The 23,986-nt window shown below is 36.2% G+C and overlaps 2 protein-coding genes and 2 long non-coding RNA genes across 4 annotated transcripts; 1 reads left to right on the top strand and 3 right to left on the bottom strand.

Annotated features, from left to right (window-relative positions):
• The first annotated feature begins 8,855 nt into the window (after window positions 1–8,855).
• Window positions 8,856–9,281, top strand: LOC124455402. Its single transcript, XR_006951829.1, has 2 exons — window positions 8,856–8,921; window positions 9,133–9,281. It is a non-coding gene; the product is annotated as an uncharacterized LOC124455402 (long non-coding RNA).
• Window positions 9,282–13,086: 3,805 nt separating this feature from the next.
• LOC124455472 lies at window positions 13,087–13,818 on the bottom strand. The gene has a single exon (XM_047006105.1). The coding sequence runs from the start codon at window positions 13,816–13,818 to the stop codon at window positions 13,087–13,089; it is 732 nt and encodes a 243-aa protein (XP_046862061.1).
• A 195-nt stretch (window positions 13,819–14,013) lies between these two features.
• LOC124455401 lies at window positions 14,014–14,850 on the bottom strand. Its single transcript, XR_006951828.1, has 2 exons — window positions 14,564–14,850; window positions 14,014–14,323 (listed from the first exon to the last, which is right to left on the bottom strand). It is a non-coding gene; the product is annotated as an uncharacterized LOC124455401 (long non-coding RNA).
• A 3,721-nt stretch (window positions 14,851–18,571) lies between these two features.
• On the bottom strand, window positions 18,572–23,886 carry LOC124455400 (retinol dehydrogenase 8-like). The gene is made up of 3 exons (XM_047006050.1): window positions 23,528–23,886; window positions 19,680–19,953; window positions 18,572–18,938 (listed from the first exon to the last, which is right to left on the bottom strand). Exons 1-3 carry the CDS (start codon window positions 23,784–23,786, stop codon window positions 18,632–18,634), a joined length of 840 nt encoding a protein of 279 aa, XP_046862006.1. The 5' UTR covers window positions 23,787–23,886; the 3' UTR covers window positions 18,572–18,631.
• Window positions 23,887–23,986: the final 100 nt, after the last annotated feature.

Below are 23,986 nucleotides of genomic sequence, written 5' to 3'. Positions count from 1 at the left end.
GGCGGATCTAGGCCATGGCGAAAGTGGCTTGAGCCACGGTCAGAATTCTGCCACTTAAGTTTTTCCAGGGTTGACTTTTTCATGATTAAAAATTTTGCTCAAATACAGCAAAATTCGATCAAAAGCAAAAATTGAATGAATATTGTAATTTTTTGTCAAAAATTTGTGTTAACAGAACAAAAACTTCAAATTAAACGTCTTGTTAAAATAGTATTGTCATCCAGTTAAACTCTAAACTGTAAAATCACCGAAAGCGTCTCGAATCTTGCCGAATACGCCGTGAATATGCTCGGAATATGTTCGTAAATTCGAACCTGCAATCTCAGAATGAAATGCCACGGTCAGCGTTCAAAAAATTTCGCAATAGTTGCTAAATATAGTAACCTTTAGCCACGGTGCAGCGTTGCAAGCCAATCACAGGGAACGTTTTGGTCATGTGCGCCACGGTGAGCCACGGTGAATGTATTTTGATTGCGCAATAAATACAAGTCATATGCAATAGCTCGATTCTTGTCGACTTGAAAAAACGTTACTTTTAGTTCTACTCAGCGATTAGGAAAAAATGGAAACTTCTAAAAAGATCGATGTTCTTGAAAAGCTCGTCCAAATCTTTCAGCAAGAGAACGCTTGCGAAATTATTTCTGGTGAATTGTCTAACTTGAGACAACACTGTGGTAAAATAATCAACAATGAAAGGCTTCGTTGTATAAATTCTACTGGCGATATTATGCTACGAACTTGTTCATTTTCAAAACTGCTGTTCCCTGAAAGCCAAATTGAAAGATCGGGACCCAATGATGTCCCTGTTAGGTTACATGTATTGGGGTATTAATTTATATTTTTATTTACGTTTGACATCTTGGCCTGAAATATATGATCAACCCGTTAATTTTCAGCTATTCATATTTAGTTTATCATGTAAAATATATGTCTAAAGCTGTCATTATTTTGCATACTCAGTCTGTCTAATGTACGGCCTAAATAATTTTAATTGTTACTGTCTGTTAAAAAAATGTTTTACTTCAATATTAGTCAAAGCTAGTCCTTTTTAAAATTTAACCCAATCAATAATGTATTATCCTTGTATTCCTGGCATTTTATGTTATTCCCTGATTAAAGAAACTAACATATCATTTTGAATAACTGTTACTTTCTTTCGCGATTTATATAGAATATTGATGCTATAGTAGATGGAATCAATAAGTCGTCTGAATCCCGTTCGACATGCCTAGACTAGTTCCAAATCTTAGACTACCTGCCTGTGACTTTGACATAATCATGATGTTACCAAATTAACACAAAGAGAAAATAACTTTCTCAATTTCAATATTATTAGTCTATCTTTAACAGTATTGGTTACCCTTATTTGTTCTAATGTCAGAGTCAGTCTAGCAGATTTGTTTCCAGGTATAACTTGGTATAACAAAGCAGCCATTAATACTTAAATACTAATTTTTCTTTTAGTACTTTAGCCAATGGGAATTTCTGTTCAATGCATGTTCTATTGCATTAGTTGGGAGTGAGACTCTCTCTATTTACTTGATATTCCTAACTAGTGTTGAAATGTTTGAGAATGCAAAATACTATTCTACCCATCCTCTCATCGAGTCCCAGCATAAAAATGGTGCGTTCACTTCACTTAAAAATGCCTTTGCCATGTGTATATCCGATGCAGCTCTAACCTCTTTAGAAAATGCGAATGAAATTGCCGCAGTTTTACAAGAAGCAGTGGAAAGAGCGAATAATTACACCTTTTCACCCTTGATGTGTATGTTTGCTTTGTCCACAGTAATCCAGTGTGCTATTCAGTCATACTACCCAATTTCTAATGATGCTGAAGTGAAAGGAAATTGGGATTCGTTGGCTAAAATGTTCAATTGTACAATATATCCAAGAGATTTTGTTGATGGGAGTGCAATTGACTATGTCCATATCTTTCGTTGTGCTGCGATGCCACCTTCTTATTTGGTAGATCAAAAAATCCCATCCACCAAAAATCATTTTGTTACTTTGTTTTTAGAGGACCACCTTTAAACAATGCTTTTATTAATCTGGCCATCTTTACCATTGTTGGATAAACATCTTTGCTGCTGTTGGAAGAAGATCACCTTTGAACATTGCTTTTATTAATCTTGCCATCTTTACGGTTGTTGGATAAACATCTTTGTCGCTGTTGGTAGAAGACCGCCTTTGAACATTGCTTTTATTAATCTTGCAATCTTTACGATTGTTGGATAAACATCTTTGCTGTTGTTGGAAGAAGACCACCTTTGAACATTGCTTTTATTAGTCTTGCCATCTTTATGGCTGTTACAAAAGGCATCCTCGCTGCTTTTCGAAAAAGACCATTTGATGGGGCAACAAAGATGGGGAATTATTTTTTTGTAGTGAACTGTTTTTTGGTTATTCACTGCAAAAATAACATGCTTCATCTTTCTCTCACTCCTGTGGCAACAATCCTGTGATTACAGAAAGGTACGGGAACTGCGTTGATTTTACATCAGACACCACAAGGTAAGTAAAATTTTTATTCTCTATCCGAACAGAATTAAAAAACTGGCGATATTAGAATTTTTTTTAGATGAGATTATAACTAAATTATTGTTATATTCTACATTAAGAATGGCGGAATTCGCTTTTCCGAGAGTCTAGATTTCAAAATTTTCTGGGGGAGCATGCCCCAAGACCCCCTAGCGTTGCCTCGCGCCTAAGGCGCTCGCTACGTCACAGGGCCACGGCCCGCCCAGAAGCTGGATCCGCCCGTGAAAACTGCTCACTTAATGGAAACTGCCTACAACATCCCATACCTAACAAACGTAACGAACTTGTATCCTCTTGTCACGATAGACACAAGGCACTTTTATCTAATTTGTAATCGTACATCTAGGTTATCATAATTCTACCTTAAAGGGGAAGTCTTTGTTTTGAACAACTTGGACTCAAATGATAGATAATGGAATTTTTACTTTCCCTAAGAAGTCTGAATAATTCAAATGAAATAGAAGCGGAGAGATTTAGCAAACAAATAATAAATTTTGCGAATTTCGTCATTAATCGTTTATACATTAGAGCAAACCCGCAATCGAACAGCCGTTTCAGCCACTGGCGTCATGCGCGGTTAAGTTACAATTAAAGCGATATTTATTTTACGTTACACTATCAACCACCTGTCAAAGACCCGAAAAGAATGGATTTTTTTAACGAATTTAGAAGAGATAACTCTCCAATTTCTGCTGAAGAGGAAAGCGGAGAAGAAGTAGTAGTTGAATACGACAAAAATTGATTCAGCCGTATGCTTTTCAACCAGTAGAAGAAACAGACTCTGAGGAAGGAGGCATGGCCGTCGATAGCACGTCGTCACACTCAGGTACCGAAATTGCCACAAGCAGACATCAAGAAAAATACTGGTACTTTTTGAAGCTACTTCTGATGTGCCAATAATTTATTAATTATTTGTTGGATTTGACTATTTACTTTCCAAAATATTGCATTACAAATTTAAATTGTGGCTTAAACATTATTTAGGGCACGCTTTTCACATTTGCTAAAATTTGATTGATATAATATTTAGTTGTCTCTGTAGCCATTGTCAGATCATGGATAGAGAAGAAGAATACATTTACTGCCACAAAATTGTAGAATGTGTTCACAAAAAGGAAGAAGTTGTAGAATATGAGAACATTCCTGTTCTAAGCTGCATTACAGATAACCTGTATTTCAAACTGTTTGTCGTGGGTATTAGAAACATCTTGGAATCGATATAGACATCTATATGGTGCGAATGCCAATATGGTGGATCCTGAGCATAAGAAACAGAGACATGTTGTATGCAGGCGGCTTGTTGGGTCGTGCTTTGGCATATTAGGCAAAGAGATAACAGTTCCATTGCTTTCTTGTGCGGTGAGCTGTATTCTTACTTATTTCGCTCCACCTGGATTGGAAGATGATTTGATTTTTGAAGGTTTTAAATTTGCAGATGAATGATTTGGTACGTAATGCTATTTGTTTTCTTTTATTTTTGTTCTAAGTTTTTTCTGCATTACTTTACATTACATACTTAAACTACTTTTATATCACACTATATTAGTTATATTACACTGCATTGCTGTTGACCATATACATAACATTACTTTGCTACAATGCAATGATTTAGCCATGCTACAAGTTTGGTTGTGCTATGTAAATACTTGTGTTCACTCACCGTAAGGGTAATACGATTCTAAAGATATAAACACAAATAATCATTGAAAATATGCATGACGGGACCGAACTTGCATGCTGGCTATGCCAATGTTGCAATAATTTTGTACATGATAAAGAATTGAAACCCACTTCTCACGGAGATCTTCTGCATTGCCCTTTGCTAGTCTGTGCACACCACCAAAGGTGATTGGACATAGACTAGATTCATTGCAAAAGTAATTTGTTTTCATCTAGTTTGGCTTTTCCGTTAGTTTCTTTGTCATCCACTTAGACAAATGCCACACATCAAACTGGCGGATTATTAATGGTATTTCTTCTTTATTTCTGCCGTTATTTGTGTATGTCGATCTGTTGTCAAAGATCTAACTTAAATACCGTGATCCATTATTTTGTTTAATGACCTATGACACCCTTCGTTTTCCAATGCATTTGATGATGAAACTTCTGATACTTGAACTAGAGAGAAATCTATAATGTTGCCAGAAGTTTCATACATTAATAAATAAGTACCGTATTTGGCACTATGCACTGATCGTTTATCACCACACAGATCAACAGACTTTTTCTTGCCTACTACTGCTTTCAATATGTTGTTTTGTTGCCTTTTATATGCTTTGACAATAACAGGGAAAACAAACTTCTTCTGTGTATCATAAAACCGGTCTTTTCCAACACAGCATAAATTAAGAACATTCGCAAATTGCTTTATTGATTCATATGACCCTGCAGTTAAAACAGCAGCAGCAGGAATCAAATTGTTTCCAGAAGGCTTGTTATAAAGTTCAGGTTGGAATTTCCATTTAAAGATATGATTGTGGAAACAAATCGCTGTAACTATAACCATACTACCATTGTATGATGTTTTTAACATCCCACAAAGAACCACAGATTTTGAACGTCATAAGTAATTGATCCAGCATGATCTCATACACAATACCTACATTCCTGCAAATATATTTCAATGGAAAAATATCAGTAGCCATAAGGCGCCATATTATTATTTACTTTATCATAAACAAATGTTTGGGGCTTTTCAGTTTATGATCATTGATCATTCAATCATTGGACAGTTGTTTGCCATAAATTCCAAAGGGCTATTTATGTATGAAAAGCATTTTCTATTAAGTAAAAATGTCTTCCTATGTATGCAGATAAACCTTGAAAATTGGCAAAACAGCAAAGTATTTTCATGTTCACTAGGTAATTTTTCTGGTGATCATTATAATTTCTAAACTAAATTATTTCAGATTTACATTTAAACGAGCTTTGATCATATGAAAAGATATTAATCATAACCAGTAAGCATGACACATGAACCAATTTTAACATTCATGAAATTATATATTTAAGACATGTTGGTTACATTCTGTTTGTATTTGCAAATACAATGCTACTAGTGATTGCTATATAGCACACCTTGCAGAAGATAATAGTCTAGTGAAATGCCTAATAAATATTTATGACATTAAGCTGTCCTTAACAGCAAATTTTCACTCTGATAATTTTTGCTTAATCCTAGGCAGAAAAAAATTTTGAGTTTTTTCTTAAAAGGTGAATTTGCTGTCACTGATGTGGAGATGGGTAAAGGGTTACAATAAATTTCCTGGTTTGAAGTCTGAGCTTTTCTATATCTATGAACTGTCACTTGTAGTACCAAATTTCTAACTTAACTCATTACATAGAGGTTTGAATGGGGGTCTCCAAGGGGGTCTATGCCTGACAACTTGGTGGAAATTTTTAAAGACTATATCTGTTTTTGAATAGCAATATTGTAAAATAAATTTTACGTTCCTAGACATGCTAATGAGCTATATATTTGGCATGATAATGAGCCTAAATATTTGGCAAAACATTCAAGTATTGTTCACTTCTTTTTTTGAAAAACGTAAGCAAAATGTGTTGTTTCTACGCAAAAACGATGCCCAAAAAATGCATTTTGCATTGCTCTCAAACGCTAAAAATGGCATTTTTAAGGCTCTAAAATTCAAAATTTCTCAGGGGAGAATGCCTCAGACCCCCCCCAGGTGCGGAGCGCCTCTGACGTTTTATGACTGATGTTTGAAAAATTCTAGATCCGCCCTGCCAGATTGGGCTCCATCTCAAAACCTTAGACATACATATGTCGAAAAAGTTGATGTCGATCGCTATGCTCGTATTTCGGAAAGAAATGAAAAACGAAAAAAATTGAATCCGTTGAAACAGTACTGTCAGCAGTGACCCAATCGACCTTGACAACCCATCTTGTAGACGAAGAACACGGAGTCATATCAGTCACATCTGCTTCATTGTCAGTATCAGAATCGAACAACAAATAATCACAAACAGAACTGAGTTTGGATAAAATAACTGCAAGGAAGAGCGAGATAAATCGCTTGACCTAAGAAAATCTTGAGTTAAAAAACAAGATAAGTGACATGATGCTTGACGAGAAATCCTTCTTAAATGATGACGAAAAAGTCCTCTTTTACACTGGTCTGCCAAATTGGAAAATCTTGTCAGCAACACTGGAACAGGTACGCCCCTACTTTATGCATTCTCCCAAATGCTCTTTGTCACCATTTAGGCAGTTGCTTTTAACAGTTATGAAACTGTGACTTAATTTAACTGGTGTAGATTTGGATTATCGATCTGGATAAGAAAGTGAATTGCTACACATTAAGCTTGTTAAATGAAATTAAAATAATTTACAAATGTACTTGATAGTAATACGCATGAATTCTTTTAAGTTGTTTTGTGCCATCACTTTTTACTTCAATGCAAAACAACCTTTCATCTGTTGAAATTTCAACTGTCTCATCTTTATGGCAAAATGGACACTATCAAAACATAATCAACAGGTGATGTAATTATGTTGACCTTTTACCCATGACACATAGACGCAATGAATAACAAATCTTTATTTCACAAATCCCATTGCCACAACATTGGCAAGAGACAAGTCCATCTTGAGAAGAACCAAGAGATCCATGGGTCAAATGAATCCAGAATCCACTGTTTGTTACTGAAACATTTTCATGGTTTTTGTTTACCCATTTCCGATATTTGTCTCTTGCCACCTCTTCATGCTGGCAACCCCATCTTGTTGCTGCAGTTAAAAATTTCTTCAGCTCTGGATAGCAAATGCTTGTGATCAGACTCTTGGAAGGTTAATCTCTGTTGGTGCGACAAGCTGCTTTGAGCTATAAGCAAGCAATAATCGTCATATTTTTTCCACCAACACTTCACGCACCCATCCATTTACAAAATTTTGATAACTATCAAGACTCTTATAGTTTTTAACTGCTCTTTCGTGTACGCACTGACCGAAAATAATAAATACATGCTAACATGAATGTAGCTGACAGCAGGTCACAGATCGATATCGTCGAGCCATTGATTTTTTGGTATTTCATACGGATCATCTCCATTGCAATGTCCTAATTTCATTTTGTAACGCGCTTTACTATCCTTACAATGAATATTTTCTATATATCCAGGCAAAAAACCTTTTTTTGACCTAGAAAGCGCTGACTTTATGTTACTAGCCATGTTACCATATAAAGCGTGCACATGTGCTTGTCCTCCAGATGCTCCCCCAGCAACAGTTGCTAAAGCGTGCGTGACGTCACTGCAAAGGGTCTATATATATATATATATATAGGAGTTTTGTTTATTTGAATCTCCGTAAGTACAGTGCTCGATGCTTAAGAGCAGAGCGTAAATATTGATGAGAAAAAGAAAATACACAAAAACTACAATTTCATCCCGACAAGCCTGTTTCGTGATTTCTCACTCTTCAGGGATAATATTAAATGAATACAAAGCATGTGCTAGATATATATACAAGAGGAAGTTAGGTTAAAATTGAGATAGAATTACATAATATATTGAGTGTACGATTACAAATTACATAAAAGTGCTTTGTGTCTATGGCGACAAGAGGAGACAAGTTCGTTACGTTTGTTGAGTGATGATAGTTGTGGTTGGTAGGTGATGAAGAGTTTTTCTTTCAGGCATAGGTTGCATCTTTTGTTGGCGCTGTTGTACGGTTTGCTGTGAGTAATGATGTTCCATGAGATATTGTGAGCGATGTTGTTGTCTTTTAGTGTCCATATGTGTTTGCTGAGTTCGGTGGAGTTTCTTAGTTTTTTGTGGCGAAAAGAGGCAGTATGGTTTCTGTGTCGAGTCTTAAATTCGTTTTCTGTAAGTCCGATGTAGGTCTCAGTTGTGTTATTGTCTAAACGTTTAACAGTTGCTTGGTAGATGACAGATGATTGTAGGCAGTTTCCGTTAAGTGGGCAGTTTTGTTTTTGACGGCAGTTGCATGTTTTTGTTTGTGTATTTTTGTCATTGATGGTGTCATTAGTATTGTCAGGTTCTCTCAATATGCGTTTGTTATGGTTATTAATAATATGTTCCATATTGTTCATGCAGCTGTAACTTAATTTAATTGTGTTGCGGTTAAATAGTTTTCTGAGTTTGTGGTCTATGGGAAAGTGCTTGTCAATTAGTGAAATGAATTTGTAGCCGATGTTTGTGCTGACGTTCTTGCTGTATGGTGGGTTGTACCAGAGTATGTTATTTCTAAGTCTGTTTTTCCGTTTCGTAGTAGCGTTTGGGTCATATTTCAGCGTGTAATGATATCCATTTTCGTCAAGTGCTTTTGGTATGGAGGATTGCTTGGTCGAATGATGCTCTGTCGGATGATAAGGATGAAAGGCGTTTGTTAATGGTATCGGGTATGTTCTTTGTGATGCTTGGAGGATGGTTGCTTTCGTGGTGGATGTATTGCAAAGAGGTGTTAGCTTAGTGTAAGGTCGATGGGAAGAATTCTTTAGATCGAACGTAATGTCGAGGAAGTTGATGACTTTTTGTTAGCTTCGATAGTGATACGCAATCCGTTGTTGTTAAATACGCGGCATATCTCTTTTAATTTTTCTGTTTCTTTAGGTGTTGCTTTAGTAATGGCTAGTCCGTCGTCGCGATAGAGTCCTATGTTAGTAATGATGTTGCAGTTGTGAGAGTAGATAGCTTCCTACGAGTTCGCATGTTTCGGCGCCGTCGAAGCTGCCCATTGTCACGTCGAATGTGGAGTTGTATTTCTTTGCCATGGTTGTTGGTTGTGAATGAGGTATGAGTTCTTGGCATGTATGATAATGTTTTCTCTTGGTTTGTGATGTTGTCGTAGGTTGAGGCGAATTCAAGTGCTTTGTTTAAGAGGTCTTCGTTGATAGACGGGTAGAAGTCTACAATGTCGAAAGATATGAAATTGTGATTTTGTTTGTGTTTGATGGAGTTGAACCACTTGATGGCAGATGACGAGTTTTTCCATTGGTTCAGCGAAGTGGCTTTTATGATATTGTTGTTTATTCTGTCAAGTATTTTTTTGCTAATTCTTCCAATTTCAGATTTCGTCGGGTTGATTAGTCGGCACGTGGGTTTATTTGCGAAGTTCGGTTTGTGATCTTTGAGTGTTATGAATGCGTCTTTGTTAGCGGTGGAGTCTACTCTGTCAGATATACCCAGTTGTGATGTGATATTTTTGTCTTCGGTGTGGATGGCTTGTATTGTGTCGACGTTTATTTTCTTGTATGATTTCGTGATATTTTGTTGTAGGAGGTCGTTGTATGCTGGCTTGTCTAGTTTGTAGAAGTTTGTTGTTTTGTCGGCTGCGATGAGTAGCCTTTCTTCGTGTTTGATGGCAGTAGTGTTGTCTTTTATTTCGGTGAGAAATGCGTTGTGTACTTTTTTAAATTTTACTGATTGGATCATCTTCATCATGTCGTTTTCGAATTGTTTTAAGTCGTCAATCGGTGGAGGGTTTTTTGTGCTCTTGAAGCCATAGGTGTCTTTAGAAGCTGTGGTGGATTTCGGGTTGAGAAAGAAATAAGCCTTCCAACGCATATTGCGTAGGAAGGACTCAGATTTTTCGATGAGTCGTTGCAGGTATTCATTTGGTGATGGTAGAGGAATGTTCTTGATGCTGTAGTTGAAGTTTAGTTTCTCCATTGCGGATTATCATACAGTGCTCGACAAAATTTATATTGGAGCGTAATATAACACATATGGACACTAAAAGACAACAACATCGCTCACAATATCTCATGGAACATCATTACTCACAGCAAACCGTACAACAGCGCCAACAAAAGATGCAACCTATGCCTGAAAGAAAAACTCTTCATCACCTACCAACCACAACTATCATCACTCAACAAACGTAACGAACTTGTCTCCTCTTGTCGCCATAGACACAAAGCACTTTTATGTAATTTGTAATCGTACACTCAATATATTATGTAATTCTATCTCAATTTTTAACCTAACTTCCTCTTGTATATATATCTAGCACATGCTTTGTATTCATTTAATATTATCCCCTGAAGAGTGAGAAATCACGAAACAGGCTTGTCGGGATGAAATTGTAGTTTTTGTGTATTTTCTTTTTCTCATCAATATATATATATATATATATACAAAGTGTACAACAATGTGCCCTCCAAGCTATCACCATAATAAAATGGTTACTCCTGCACTTGGGACACAGGATGTACGGTTACACATTGCATGGATTGTATTGTGGAGTCACCAGAGTGCTCTAACCTATAAAGGTGAGCTTTGCTTAAAGCGAAAGCGGTGAACGTCTCTTTATGAGACTCTACACAATTCGAGAACGCTCAAACTGCGCAAGCGCAGCGAGCGTAATATACATATGAAAAGTGTACAACAATGTGCCCTCCCGGCTATCACCATAGTAAAATAGTAACTCCTGCCCTTGTGACACAGGATATACGGTTCCGAGAGCGCTCAAACTGCGCAAGCCGATGTACATATATATACATACGTCCTGTGTACCTCCTGTACGTCCTGTGTCCCAAGTGCAGGAGTCACCAATTTACTATGGTGATAGCTGGAAGGGCACATTGTAATACACATTCTAGAAGACTTAATAGACCATAAACTCAGGAAAATATTTAACCGTAACACCATCAAACTCAGCTATTGCTGCATGAACAATATCGAACAAATAATCAACAATCACAACAAACAAATACTGAGAACATCAGACAAAACTAACGACAACACCGCGAACAAAAAGACACATACAAAAACATGTAACTGCCGACAAAAACAAAACTGCCCCTTAACAGAAACTGCCTACAGTCATCCGTCGTCTACCAAGTAGTGTGAAACGCAACTGTGAAACACAAGCACAATAGCACAACTGAGACGTACATTGGAATTATAGAAAACGAATTTAAGACTAGACATAGAAATCACACTGCCTCTTTCCGCCACAAAAAACTACGAAACTCGACCGAACTTAGTAAGCACATTGGACCCTTAAAGACAGCAACATTGACCACGACATCTCATGGAACATCGTTGCACACAGCAAACCATACAACAGCGCTAGTAAAAGATGCAATTTTTGCCTCAAAGAAAAATTCTTCATCCTCTACCAACCATCCAAATCATCCCTCAATTAAACGCAACAAACTTGTTTCCTTTTGTCGCCATTGATCCAAAACACTCCTATGTGATTTGTAACTATACACCTTAATTAATACGCTAACTTCCGTGATCTAACTTGTGACTATAGACCCATTGCACTAACGTCACATTTTTGCGACGTCAGCGCCGGAAGTTATGTTCTGGGGGTCAATGGCATTGTATTCTCTATTCAATGATTATGGCAAGCCAATGATTTATTCTATAAGCAATACTGTGTGAAAGGTCCAATTGAGTAAAATGCCTGCAAAAAAACCAACTCATAAAGGTTTCCTGCCCGGTTACTACGCTAGTATAAGGTCAAAAGAATGTAGGGAGAGATATGAGGCAAAAATTTCATTGATACATTCTGTTGACCCATACAAGATACCAAAAAACGACTGGGAAGATTGTATGGAATTATGGCCGAATATTTCTTACATAAACGTGGGCATGTATTTATTGTTTGCGGTAAGCTCATACTCACAGGACGAGCTTATAAACTACAAAAGTCTTTTGTGCTACCAGAACTTCGCGAATGGCTGGGTTCGAGAAGTTTTGTTAAAAGAATTTGGCGATAATCGGCTGATGATTGCGAAGGTATGTGTGTTCATTAATTATCTTCACTTTTCATAAGCGATATCTGCTTCTATTTCTAATAGATAAATGTGAAACGCTAAATTCATTACATTTAAAAATTAGCAATGATTTGTTCAAACACCCTCCATATTTCTTATCAATCATTTGTTGCTATCTAGGTAAATCACTCGCAAAAAATGTCAGAGAAGCCACTGACTCCATGGGTTGTCTGTGAGAAGGAAGGGAAGATTTTATTTGGTCGCTGTGATTGTATGGCTGGTTTAGGGGAAAGCTGCTCCCATGTAATCAGTGTCAGCTGAGTCAACACACAAATATATATTGCATACATGTACTAAACAGTAATGTTGTAATGTCATTTTATTTCAGGTCCAAGCTCAATTGTTTTGCAGTGCACGCAGCTATTGTGATTTTGTTGTGTGGAGTGAGAAAATGCTCTACATAGAAAGAATTTTGCCCGATGAGAAGTTTTGGAAAAAAAATGTATCTCGAGTAGAGAAATTATTATCAAAAGGATCCTTCCCGAGCTGCTTGAGAAATTTTACTCTCGCACACATCAGGAAAAAAGAATACGACTCAATGTATAAAGCTACATACATTAGCAGATCCAGGGTAGGTCAGAATACATTATAGTAGCTAATTTTAAATTCAAAATAATTTAACAGCAATGTTGCTGGTTAGAAATTTCAAAAAAATATTTAAGAACCAGAACATCATCAATAATGTTAGTTGTAAAGTATTTTAAATGGGAAATATATTTATATCAACGTATTCTGACCTACGCTAGATCCACTATTGCCTCTAAATAATAAACATTCATTCAAATAGGACTACTGAATCACACATGTTATTCAAAGCACAGCTGACTGTTACTATTTTGTCAAGTGTGGTCTTTCCTCCTTTTGAAACAACAAAGTCTATTGGTTGAGTTGCAGAAAGGATTCCATATTTTTTTCGAATATTGCCAATTACACGTTCCACATCGATTCTTACATTAGCAATCTTCCTAGCTTGTTCCACCTCAATCCCGCTTAATTGCTTTTTTCCTTTTGTAAAAGCTGGTATCTTTACACGAGCACAATACAATCCAACAGATTCTTGTATGTCAAACCCTCTGTCAGCTAGAATTACATCCCCTGGGGTAAGCTTTTCTAGAAGACCACATTCTTCTGTTAAGTGTTTGTTACTGACACGACCACCCCATCCATCAGATATGAAGCTTAAACTACCTTGGGGAGTAATTCCTATCAAATACTTGACAGTGTTATGGTGTTTGTATGATGAGTATGTCTTTGCCCTGGCTAAAGGATTAGATGCACGGTCGATGAAAATCTCAAAACAATCAATTATCACAGCACATGCTGGGCAGTTCTTGCGAAAATCCATGGGCATTGTTTGTAATAAAGCTTCTCGATCAGGCCAATGGATAAGTGGACAAAGCCTGCTATGTAGAATATCCATCATTTGAATAAAAATTCTGGAAACAGTTGCCTCATGAATTCCACCAAACCTATAGGCTAAGTCTTTACCAGAAAGGTTGAGTCTCATCTCATTAATGTAAGAATGAGTCTCTGGAAAGGGCTAAGCCTACACCTGGATGATTGTGACAAGAAGCCAGACACAAAGTTGTAAAGGCACAAAAGAAGCTTCCAGGTAGGCAAACCTGTATAGAAGAGTACCTTTTCATCATCATCTTTAAATGCATCCTCATTTAGTTCCTTTTGCAATAATTTTTTCTTTAAATCAGAATTTTCCATCCTTAGAAAATCCACCTCATCTTCAAGTAACCTCAGCTCATTGACAGCTTAATCAGTCTGTGTTGACATTTCATTTGCCTTTGGTTCAGAGGTGTCCATTTTATCAACAACCTCATTGGGCTGCTCGCTTGACATTGCTATAAGGGCATTAGCAGTTTCAGATCTTCTCGTCTTTTCAATTGTCCCTTGGTAGCGAGACGATCGTTCTGTGTTTATCTTTTTCACATTGTTGTGGCCAAGATTTTGACTTGGTGCCCAGTCTGGGTCATCTTTCTTTTGTAGGTCTGCTGGTTTGCCTGTAGGAATTAATTCATTCTACTTTATGACATTTACAAGAAAGGATGATCGAAACTTAAGGCAAAATCCCATTTGCTGACTGCTTCCTTGCATGGAATACAAAATGCCATACAAAAATATAATACAAAATATATGCAGATAATACAAAGATAATTATCAAAAATAACACATCACTTATTTAGCTAACCATTTAGCTGAACACTAGTATCTTGGTACTGATAAAGACAAGTGTTTTTAACCTGATATGAAGTGGTCGCTACACACACGAGCATTCGCAAACTTTTCTGGCGTAAGATCTTCCCTGCGAATTCGTCAAAGCCATTCCTTTTGCCTTTCAAGTTGAAGTTGCTTCTTGTTCACATTCACATTACTTTTGACAGCAGGTAGGCGAAAAAACCGTCTATTATTTTCTCTATTAGATCGATTCGAGCATGCAAAAACAGCGCAAAAGTGAACCATGATGACCGAAAGTTTTACTTCCTAATACTTATTTATAAATGGCGGCACCTTACTTGACCCCCAGAAGAAGCTGAACATCAGCTGTGACGTCATGTGCAAAGGGTCTATACACCTTTATTAATACACTAACTTCCGTCATCTTGTAAATATACTTTAAGCATTTAAAGTGCTTATATTACGAACTTTAGTCCCTTTTTATGAGCTTAATTGAAAATTTGGATTATTTGAAGAAATATGACATATCCTGGACTTAAACAGATAAATATAAGTTCCTTAATTTTGCCTCCAAATTCGGGTACTATTTGCGAATTTTTTACGACGCCATATTGATACTTGTGACGAACATAGTTGAGCACGTCTGTTTCCGTCAATATAATATTATATTATAGGAGGTAATTTTGTTGTCGTTCTTCTTGTCTTAAAAACAAATATTGACAGTATTTTCAATAAAATATTAAAAAACAAGTTTTCCGGAAAGTATGGCCTCAAATCAGTGCTCAGATAATTCGAATTCGATGTCTGAATGGGTATCTGATTCGAGCTCGAAATCCGTGGGTTATTTCAAGCATTTAAACGACTTCGCATATGACGTTAAACTGCTCGCAGGAGATGGTGATGAAGTGCATACTCCAGATGATCCCGATGGAATTCTCCCTGCGACACTAGAACAACGAAGTGATGGCGTAATTCCACTCGGTGAATGGTAAGTTGTTGTTTTCTCCTGTTTGTAATATACATGAAGTTACTTTATAAACCACAATGCTCCCACGTTTCAGGTGTAATTGTCAATGCTGTCATACCGATTTGTTAGAAGGCGCATTAGAGTACAGATGCTGTAAGGAAATAGGACAAGCCTTGCAGAAAATGACATTCGATGGCAGCATTGAGAAAACATCATGCATAACACAGCATGCCAAATTTGGGCCCTTAGTTCATGAGTCTGTCTTTGAAAACGTCGGGCTACTATTGAGAGATAGGAATGGACGTGCTTAAGACGATGGCACGATTTAAATGGAGACTAGGATTCACAAATATCTTCACCAACTGCATGTAGTTCTTCTTCCAATGGCGAATCGTTTGCTTCTCCAGTGCATACTTCAACATGCTCAGCTCCATCACTAGTAGATGGTACTTCCTCATCAAGAGAACATGTTTCCTTCAGCGATGGCTTATGGAGAGTATGTCGAATAATCTACAAGACTTATATCAAATTTACATATGACAAACGAAAAATTAACATAAACAAGCGTAAACTTACTTGTCTTCGCTTTCGATCGGTTATTTCGTCCTTTAATGGCTCAGGAATCCCAGCCACGTCAATGGTTGGGATAGAATCTTTCTTCAACCTTCTTTTGAGCTTGACTTGCACGCTCAAATTAAAGTCAAAACAAGAATCTTTAAAATGCGCAGAACACAGACACGAGGTAGAGGAAGCCTCAAAACCCGGTCTATGTTTACGCACAAAATTTATCCATTTTCTATGTCTTTGCGGCTTGGTTTCTTTTTTAGGAAACAGATGCATCGACATTCCTTCGGTTTTTGAATCATTGGCGCAACTGATTTGAGTAGGTCCGCCAGCAACACAGCGTTTTCCTCCGCGTTTCTTCTTAAGTTTACTAGTAGAATACGCCATGTGGATATATGTGTTCAACTTTCTACGTCACAAGTCATTAGCATACCGATCAAAAAGTTCGCAAAAAAAAGGCTGAAAATCGTGACTTTGAACGTCCGTAAAATCACTTTCACCAATCCAATTTCAATTATAATTGCAGATTTAAAATCACTGAAAGAAGGTCTTTCAATTTAGCTAATAAAAAAGGGGGGCTAAAATTCGTAATATAAACACTTTAAGTATTTATTCATTAAATCCCCTGAAGAGTGAGCAATCACGAAACAGGCTTGTCGGGATGAATCTGTAGTTTTGTGATTTTTTCTCAACACCACTACATATATATATATTTATGTATACAAAGTTAATAACAATGTGCCCTCCCGGCTATCACCATATTTAAATGATGACTCCTGCACTTGGGACACAGGATGTACGGTTACACATTGTATGGATTGTATCGTAGAGACACCAGAGCACTCAAACCTATAAAGGTGAGCTTTGCATAAAGCGAAAGCGGTGAACGTCTCTCTCTCTCTATATATATATTAGTCTCTATAAATATATACATTCAACAAACTATACCGTTCATGGTTCAAGCCAGCAACAAAAATCATAAGAAAAAAACACTTTTCACGTAACTATGTAGCAAAACAAAAAAATCTTTATAGTGGAATATTATCTTGCATGTTTGTAAATAGAAAATGATTGCAATTCCGGCAGCCGTATATATAAACCGTGACTTTTGACAAAACTTAACTAAAAACACGTCATGATAAGATATGGACATTAAAAGATTGAACAGTGGAGGAGAGAGTTTGAATATCCCACTGAAACCTCAATGGAAAGTTCAAAATAGTGGACGAATCTTCGAAATTCAACAACATGATAACTTTTAATAGACTATCATGTAAATATATTGTCTTTCTCGAAACCAATTGAATCCTTCATTAAAAACAAACACACAATAGAATATGACGATAAATTATCGTCGATAATCTTTGGTTAGGTTTAGCTACACGGCTTTGAAAGAGTTTATTTGTAAGTTATGACAAGATAGTGAGCTGGAAAACCATTACTCCGCTGCTTGACAAATAGTCCCATCATAGCTATAAATAGTGAGAGCAGCTCGTTATCAATGAAAACAAATATCAAATAACAGGGCATATTACTTACATGAAACACAATAGAAAGGCAGTCGAGCGTAATTAGACTTATGCAAAGTTTTTCTTTCCACCCTTGCGTTTTTGGCTGTTTCCTCTGATGAGATAAAAAATCGTCCCTACATTCATATCGTTCATTCATCCATTCGTCCTTTTGATCAAACAATTCATCCATTGTAAGTTTCAAAGAACAGGTACTTTAAACACTTGCTGCTTCCCGTTAGAAATAATATAACACTGAAAAGTCAAAAACCGCGAACAAAAAGGTGACAAAGCACAGCGCACATGCAAAATAGCTATAAATACGAATTGTGACGTTATAATTCATCGTTTGTCGATGTACTATAAATTGAGAAGCAAATTGGATTCAATATGCCAGTTTTGTCAATCACTGGAAAACGAAAAACAAAATTCAATTTTGATTTTTCATTTGATTGAAAAACGAAAACCAAACTTTTCATTTGATTTTCCTAAATTGGCTTTTCAATTCCAGTGGAAAACGAATGGCGAATGTACACGCATTTCAAAGTGAACATTGTCAGAACATTAGCTTTCAATGTAAATTCAAGTGGAAAAAGTTTAGGACTTTTCAAGTTGACTTCATACAAACACTGCATTGTTATCTTTTCAAACTTCTTGAAGGAAAATTAGTTGTCTGATTCAATTGCTCATCATTCATCCAAATACGATCTAAAGGTTCGTGCATAGGGCGTATTAACATCGATAATTTTAAGGATTCCGAACAATTTTTTTAGTGGTTTTTAATGCCCTACACACGACGTGGCGTAACATTTTGTGTTTCCACTACGTTTTTGCGTTTCGATGATCCTTTTGCCGTTGCAAGAGAAAAAATGTTACGTTTCCCTGATACGACATCCCTGGATTGCATGCAACTTGTTGTCGATGATTTCAAACTCATTTCAATATCATTCACTCGAAACCTCTTCTTCTAAAAAGAATTTTCACTACTTCTGTTAAAACCGTTTCCCTGTACAGACAAAAGAGCGAGGCTTATGCAAGGTTAAATGTAAGATTTATTCGGCACTAATTACAACAGTAATGCATGTAACAATGAATTATGCTAAAAAGCTCTTGCTCATTTCAAAAGGAATTCTTCCAGTTAGATCACAAAATTTTGCTTTGCCAAATCCTTCTTCAAATCCTTTATTGGTGATGTAATGCGGCTGCGGTTTTTCGTCTGTCATCGCTTTCAGGATATACTCGGCCACTTCTGCGGGAGATTGAGCTTGAGACGCCATTTTTTGAGTGTTTGCAAAAAATTTTTCCCCGAGCACTTTCGTTGGATCATCTGCTTTTAAATCTCCACTGTAGAACTTAAAGTCGCCGCCTGTTGCTATAGCACCTGGTATAACGGTTGAAATACTACAAAGAAAAAGAAGAAAATGTTTATTTGACACAATGATTTTGCAAACACTATGCTACACTAAAATTTCTTATGGTTTCTTCATTGTTACGGACGTGTATATTGACGTCATAAATGACGTGATTACAAAATGTAAAATCGCTCAAATCTAAAGACAAATGTTCTGCCATAAAAGAAAAGAAAGACAATATTGTCAAAACACACAGACGATGTGTTGGAACTTTGCTTTTAAAAAATGTCATCTGGGATTCCGTACTTTTTATTGGACTGGAAGCAACGAGTAACATTGAATAATGATTATTTTTTTGATGTTACGTTTCTGCCGGTACACCTAGGGAAATAAATTGTTGAACATGTATGTTGTTCGAAAGTTTCTTCCGGTCTCAACGCTAAATGTGAAGTGAGAAACATAATAGTTGGACAGAAAAACGGCACATCCCTCCTTCCCTACAAAATATACATAGTTACTTAAAGACACAGTGCCTCACGTTGTGATGCAATTCATACACTAGTCTGCGCATAAACTTCAGAGATGAAAGTTACTAGAAATTAATTGATTTTGTGTGCTGCAATTATAACTTATCTAAGACTAAAATATAACTTTTTTAAATAGTCGAACCCTCCGATAACAGACTGAATTCACATTCAATATTTGAGAGTGAAACGTGATTCCTGCAAGTTATGAATGGAAATGTTGTACATAACAACATGCAGCTTAATAATGCTACGTAGTTACTTACTGAACATTAAACACTGCAAGCTCAGGCGCCAGGGAATCTGTAATTCCTTCCAAAGCACATTTTGTTGAGGCATACACCGTGATGAACGGAAAAGCATGTAATGCTGAAACTGAGCTGATGTTGATGATGCGGCCTTTCTTGTTTTTCTTCATAGACGGAACAACAGCACGGATGACCCGCAATGGGCCAAAGAAGTTTGTTTCGTATAGGTTTGTGATAGTTTCCCAAGGTTGCACTTCAAGGGGACCACACCAGGCAACAGCCGCGTTGTTCACTAAATATGGATTATTAGAACGATAATGGAGCATCTGCTACTTCACACCTTTGACAATCATGTAAGTTTAACGAAAGTGCGTCAACGGAATTATATTAGCACTTTGAAATTAAAATTTAAAAAGTAAAGTCAGGAATGTTAGTTCCACTGCGTGATATCTGTATTCTCTAAGATTTTAGACCTGGATACTATTTCAAATCACATCCTCGCAATTTTAAATTTTCGGATTTTTTTTCGAATTTTCGCCTTTTTGAATAGACGGTAACCAAAGATTTCGCATGGTTATCTTTTCAAACTTCTTGCAAGTAAATTAGCTTTCTCAGTTGACTTCTCGTCAATTGATCTAAATGCGCTCAAATAGTTTATGCATAGTGCATACATATCTGAATCCAACTAACTTGGACTCTGGAAAGGGTGCACATATCCAATCCCTTAGTTCCTGAATCAAAATGTGTTCACATTTTAAAAACCATATGCTAATTTTAATAAAGATATGTATGCTATATTTTATCTCTCGAGTGATTTTCTGCCATGATTCAGTTCATTGAATTCATTTTTGATTTTGACTGTATATACATCATGTATTTATAGCTTCAGAAGCATGTGCCAGCTTTTAAACGAATGTTTTTTTTGTTCTTTTTTTAGTACGTGTTACATTTGTGGACAAGATGTAGTTTAAAAATTCTTCTTGACATTAAAATACTTATTATAAAACATTGTTATTTCCGACAAATTTTCTTCCATTTGAAATCCAATTACCTATTTCCACCAAAAAATTTTTGAATTCCTGCGGGCTGATAAAATTAGCAACGTTTTCTTCACTGTTCAGTTTTCTATACACCCAGTACAAATGCTAATGATGTCAACAGGTTCACTATTGTTTCAAGTTTCACTAATGTTTCAAGTATTCAATTAAGTCTCTTATGATTGTGACACCTGCAGTGTCATTAAGAATTCGCCATAGGTGGGTAAGGAACCACTGATCTGATAATAGAGTGGATATAGGTTCTACAGATAGCAAAAGTGAAGCCTAATTATATGTACAAAATTCACTTCCGGGTACCGGCGAGATACAAATTATTATAGAAATGCATATGTTTGTAAATGTAGATCGTCCAGGTTGGTATAGTCCTGAGAAGGACTGTTTTTGTTGTTGTCGATTACGTCTCGACAACCTTAGCGGTAGTCATCTTCAGAGTCAAATGAAATAACGATACTCCCGGGTTCGAACCATTTACTTTATAGAAATTACGGCGGATAAGGTTTACAAACATGGATTTTTGAATATTTAAGACCTTTCGCCACTCCTTATTAACCTTAAGTATTACTCATGGATAAAACAGGTTATGCGAATCGATTTGACATCAAAATGATTCATACAGCTGTAAAATATCGATGTTAGTGTTGTTTAAAAGTTGTAGATGCGAGAATGTATTTTGTTCCATCGTTGCCAATGCAAGATAGTTCACTGCTCGCTTTCCAATTTCAGAGGTAGTTATGATCTAGTATACGTTTCAATTCTTTAGAAATGAGACGAGTTACTTTTTTTAACATTTGTTCTTTAAGTTGAGAGATTGTTGACAAATTATTTTTGCTGTAACTTCATTTTTTCATGAGCCAAGTACTACTGATGCTTAAACAAGACAAGTTTATTTAGTTTCTTTCACACTTCATCTTTAGTTTCCATTTCTGTTGTTGTTTTTCCCAAATGGTTTAGTCGCACCTTGCTGTAGCATTTAGATATGGTCTTAATTAATGAGTAAATGTGATTTTCGTGAACAGTAGCATCCAACATGTGTGCATTCTTTTGCACCACCTGGGCAACATAGCCAGCCATGTACGGTATTACTGTCTTTTTACAGTCAGTATATTTCATTTTCCTCTTCTAAGTGCTAAGCAAATTCCAGAAGATCATAATTATTATAAATGTAATATTAATGCCTTAAATATTTTTCCAAATTAAAATTATTCTTAAGATATGAATGTAGTTAGGGATGGTATGAATATGAATTGCCGTTGACATTACAATCCTTTTCAGCAATAGTTTGATCATCAGTCTCGAGTCTTGTAGTAATAAGAAAGACAAGAGCTTTATTCCACTTGTAAAATGTGACTTTAACAATTGAACAGCTGACCAATTTACTGCTGTAGACAATAAACTGTTGCTGAGAAGCAGTGTTCATGGCTGTAAAGGAATTAGCACAAGACAATGTGTAACAGGTATACTAGATACAATTGAATACACTTATAATTATAAACTGTGGGCACAGACTTATGTTGCTGTTAATAATTTAAATCTGCTTAAGGGAAAAACCACAACCAAGATAATTATAACGATTAAACAATGCACCCAGCATTTGCACTCTTTAAGGGCCTGCAAATTCATACCTGGCTGGCTACATTACCTTGATGTTTCAAACGCAGTTTACTAAATTGTCCTAATGTGTGTAGAACGCATTTGTTAGAGTTTAATGTCAATGAAAATCATACTTCTTTAAAAAATTAAGCGCAAAGTGCGACTATACCATTTGAGAAAAACAACTACAGAAATGGAAACTAAAGATAAAGTGTGAAAGAAACTTAATAAACTCGTCTTGTTTAAGCATCAGTAGTACTTTGGTCATGAAAAAATGAAGTTACAGCATAAATAATAAGTGAACAATCTCTCAACATAAAGAAAGAATGATAAAAAAACCTCATTTTATAAAGAATTGAAACGTACACTAGCTCATAAATGCCTCAGAAATTGGAAAGCGAGATGTGAACTATCTTGCATTAGCAATGAGACAAAATATATTCTCGAATGTACAACTTTTAAATCAACACTAAAGTCGATATTTTACAGCTATCGCAATCATTTTGATGTCAAATCGATTCACATAACCTGTTTCATCCATCACTAATACTTTAAGGTTAGTAGGGAGTCGCGAAAGGTCTTAAATATTCCAAAATCCATGCTTGTAAACGTTATCCGCCATACATTTCTATAAGTAAGTTGTATCTCGTCGTGGTACCCGGAAGTGAATTTCGCATATATAAGTTGGCTTCACTTTTACTACCTGTAGAAGCTATATCCAGTCTATTATCAGATCAGTGGTAAGCAACAGGCTTATAATTCGTAACGCCAGAAGCAAAATATTCCACGCTTTTAACCTACTTAAATTGACCGGTGTAAATTATTTTTCAAACATCATTAAACGCTTCGCTGAATCTTGACTAGCCGGGATCATGTAAACAGCCCCTAAGACAATTAGCAAATAGTACAGAGTTGAACAAAATAAATGCAAATTCATCTGAGTTAATGACTGTACGCTTGGGTAGTATTGAATTAGACTAATTTGCATTTACGAAAGGATAATGCTGTTGTTTGGGTGCGCGGCACAGTTAAACAATTTAAACACAGTGCTGCGTTAAAATATGAATGACATATCTCGCAGTTGTTTTGTTCATGTCTAAATATTATCGTCATGTGAATACAATCAAACAAATTTTTTTCGTAAACTTCAATCGAAGATCAAAATGCGCAGATTGTCAGACAAGTAGCTATCAACAATACTCAGAACAGAAATCGTACCAACAAAATCGATTCTTCCCTCCTTTTCCAGAATTTGTTTAACAGCAGCGTTGACAGAAGCTTCTGAACAAACATCCACCTCGATTACAATAAGATTGCTACAACCCGCAGTTTTCTTTACGAGTTCACCTTTCTTACTCGTATTTCTCATTGATGCATATACTTTAAATTTCCTCTTTGTTTGCTTTGCCAGCATCTCAGCGGTCGAAAGACCAAGGCCATGGGATGTTCCAGTGATAAATACAATTTCTTCTCCCATTTTCTTTTGGAAGCTACACACCACGAAATTTCTTTAACAAATGAAAGTCTGAAGTGAATTGCAAGGTAATTTGTATTGCAAATTTATAACATTTTAGAGGGAGCAGCTCATCACGTGATGTTAAAACTTACAAAGGGGGCTATTCTCATTGGCTGCATTACGTAACACAAAACTTGTTTGTTTGTATCAGTGATGTCAGT

The sequence above is a fragment of the Xenia sp. Carnegie-2017 genome, unplaced genomic scaffold (assembly GCF_021976095.1).
Source record: "Xenia sp. Carnegie-2017 unplaced genomic scaffold, XeniaSp_v1 HiC_scaffold_4, whole genome shotgun sequence".
Classification (NCBI taxonomy): domain Eukaryota; kingdom Metazoa; phylum Cnidaria; class Anthozoa; order Malacalcyonacea; family Xeniidae; genus Xenia; species Xenia sp. Carnegie-2017.
Note: the sequence above shows the minus strand (reverse complement) of the source record. Positions and strands in the feature narration are given on the sequence as shown.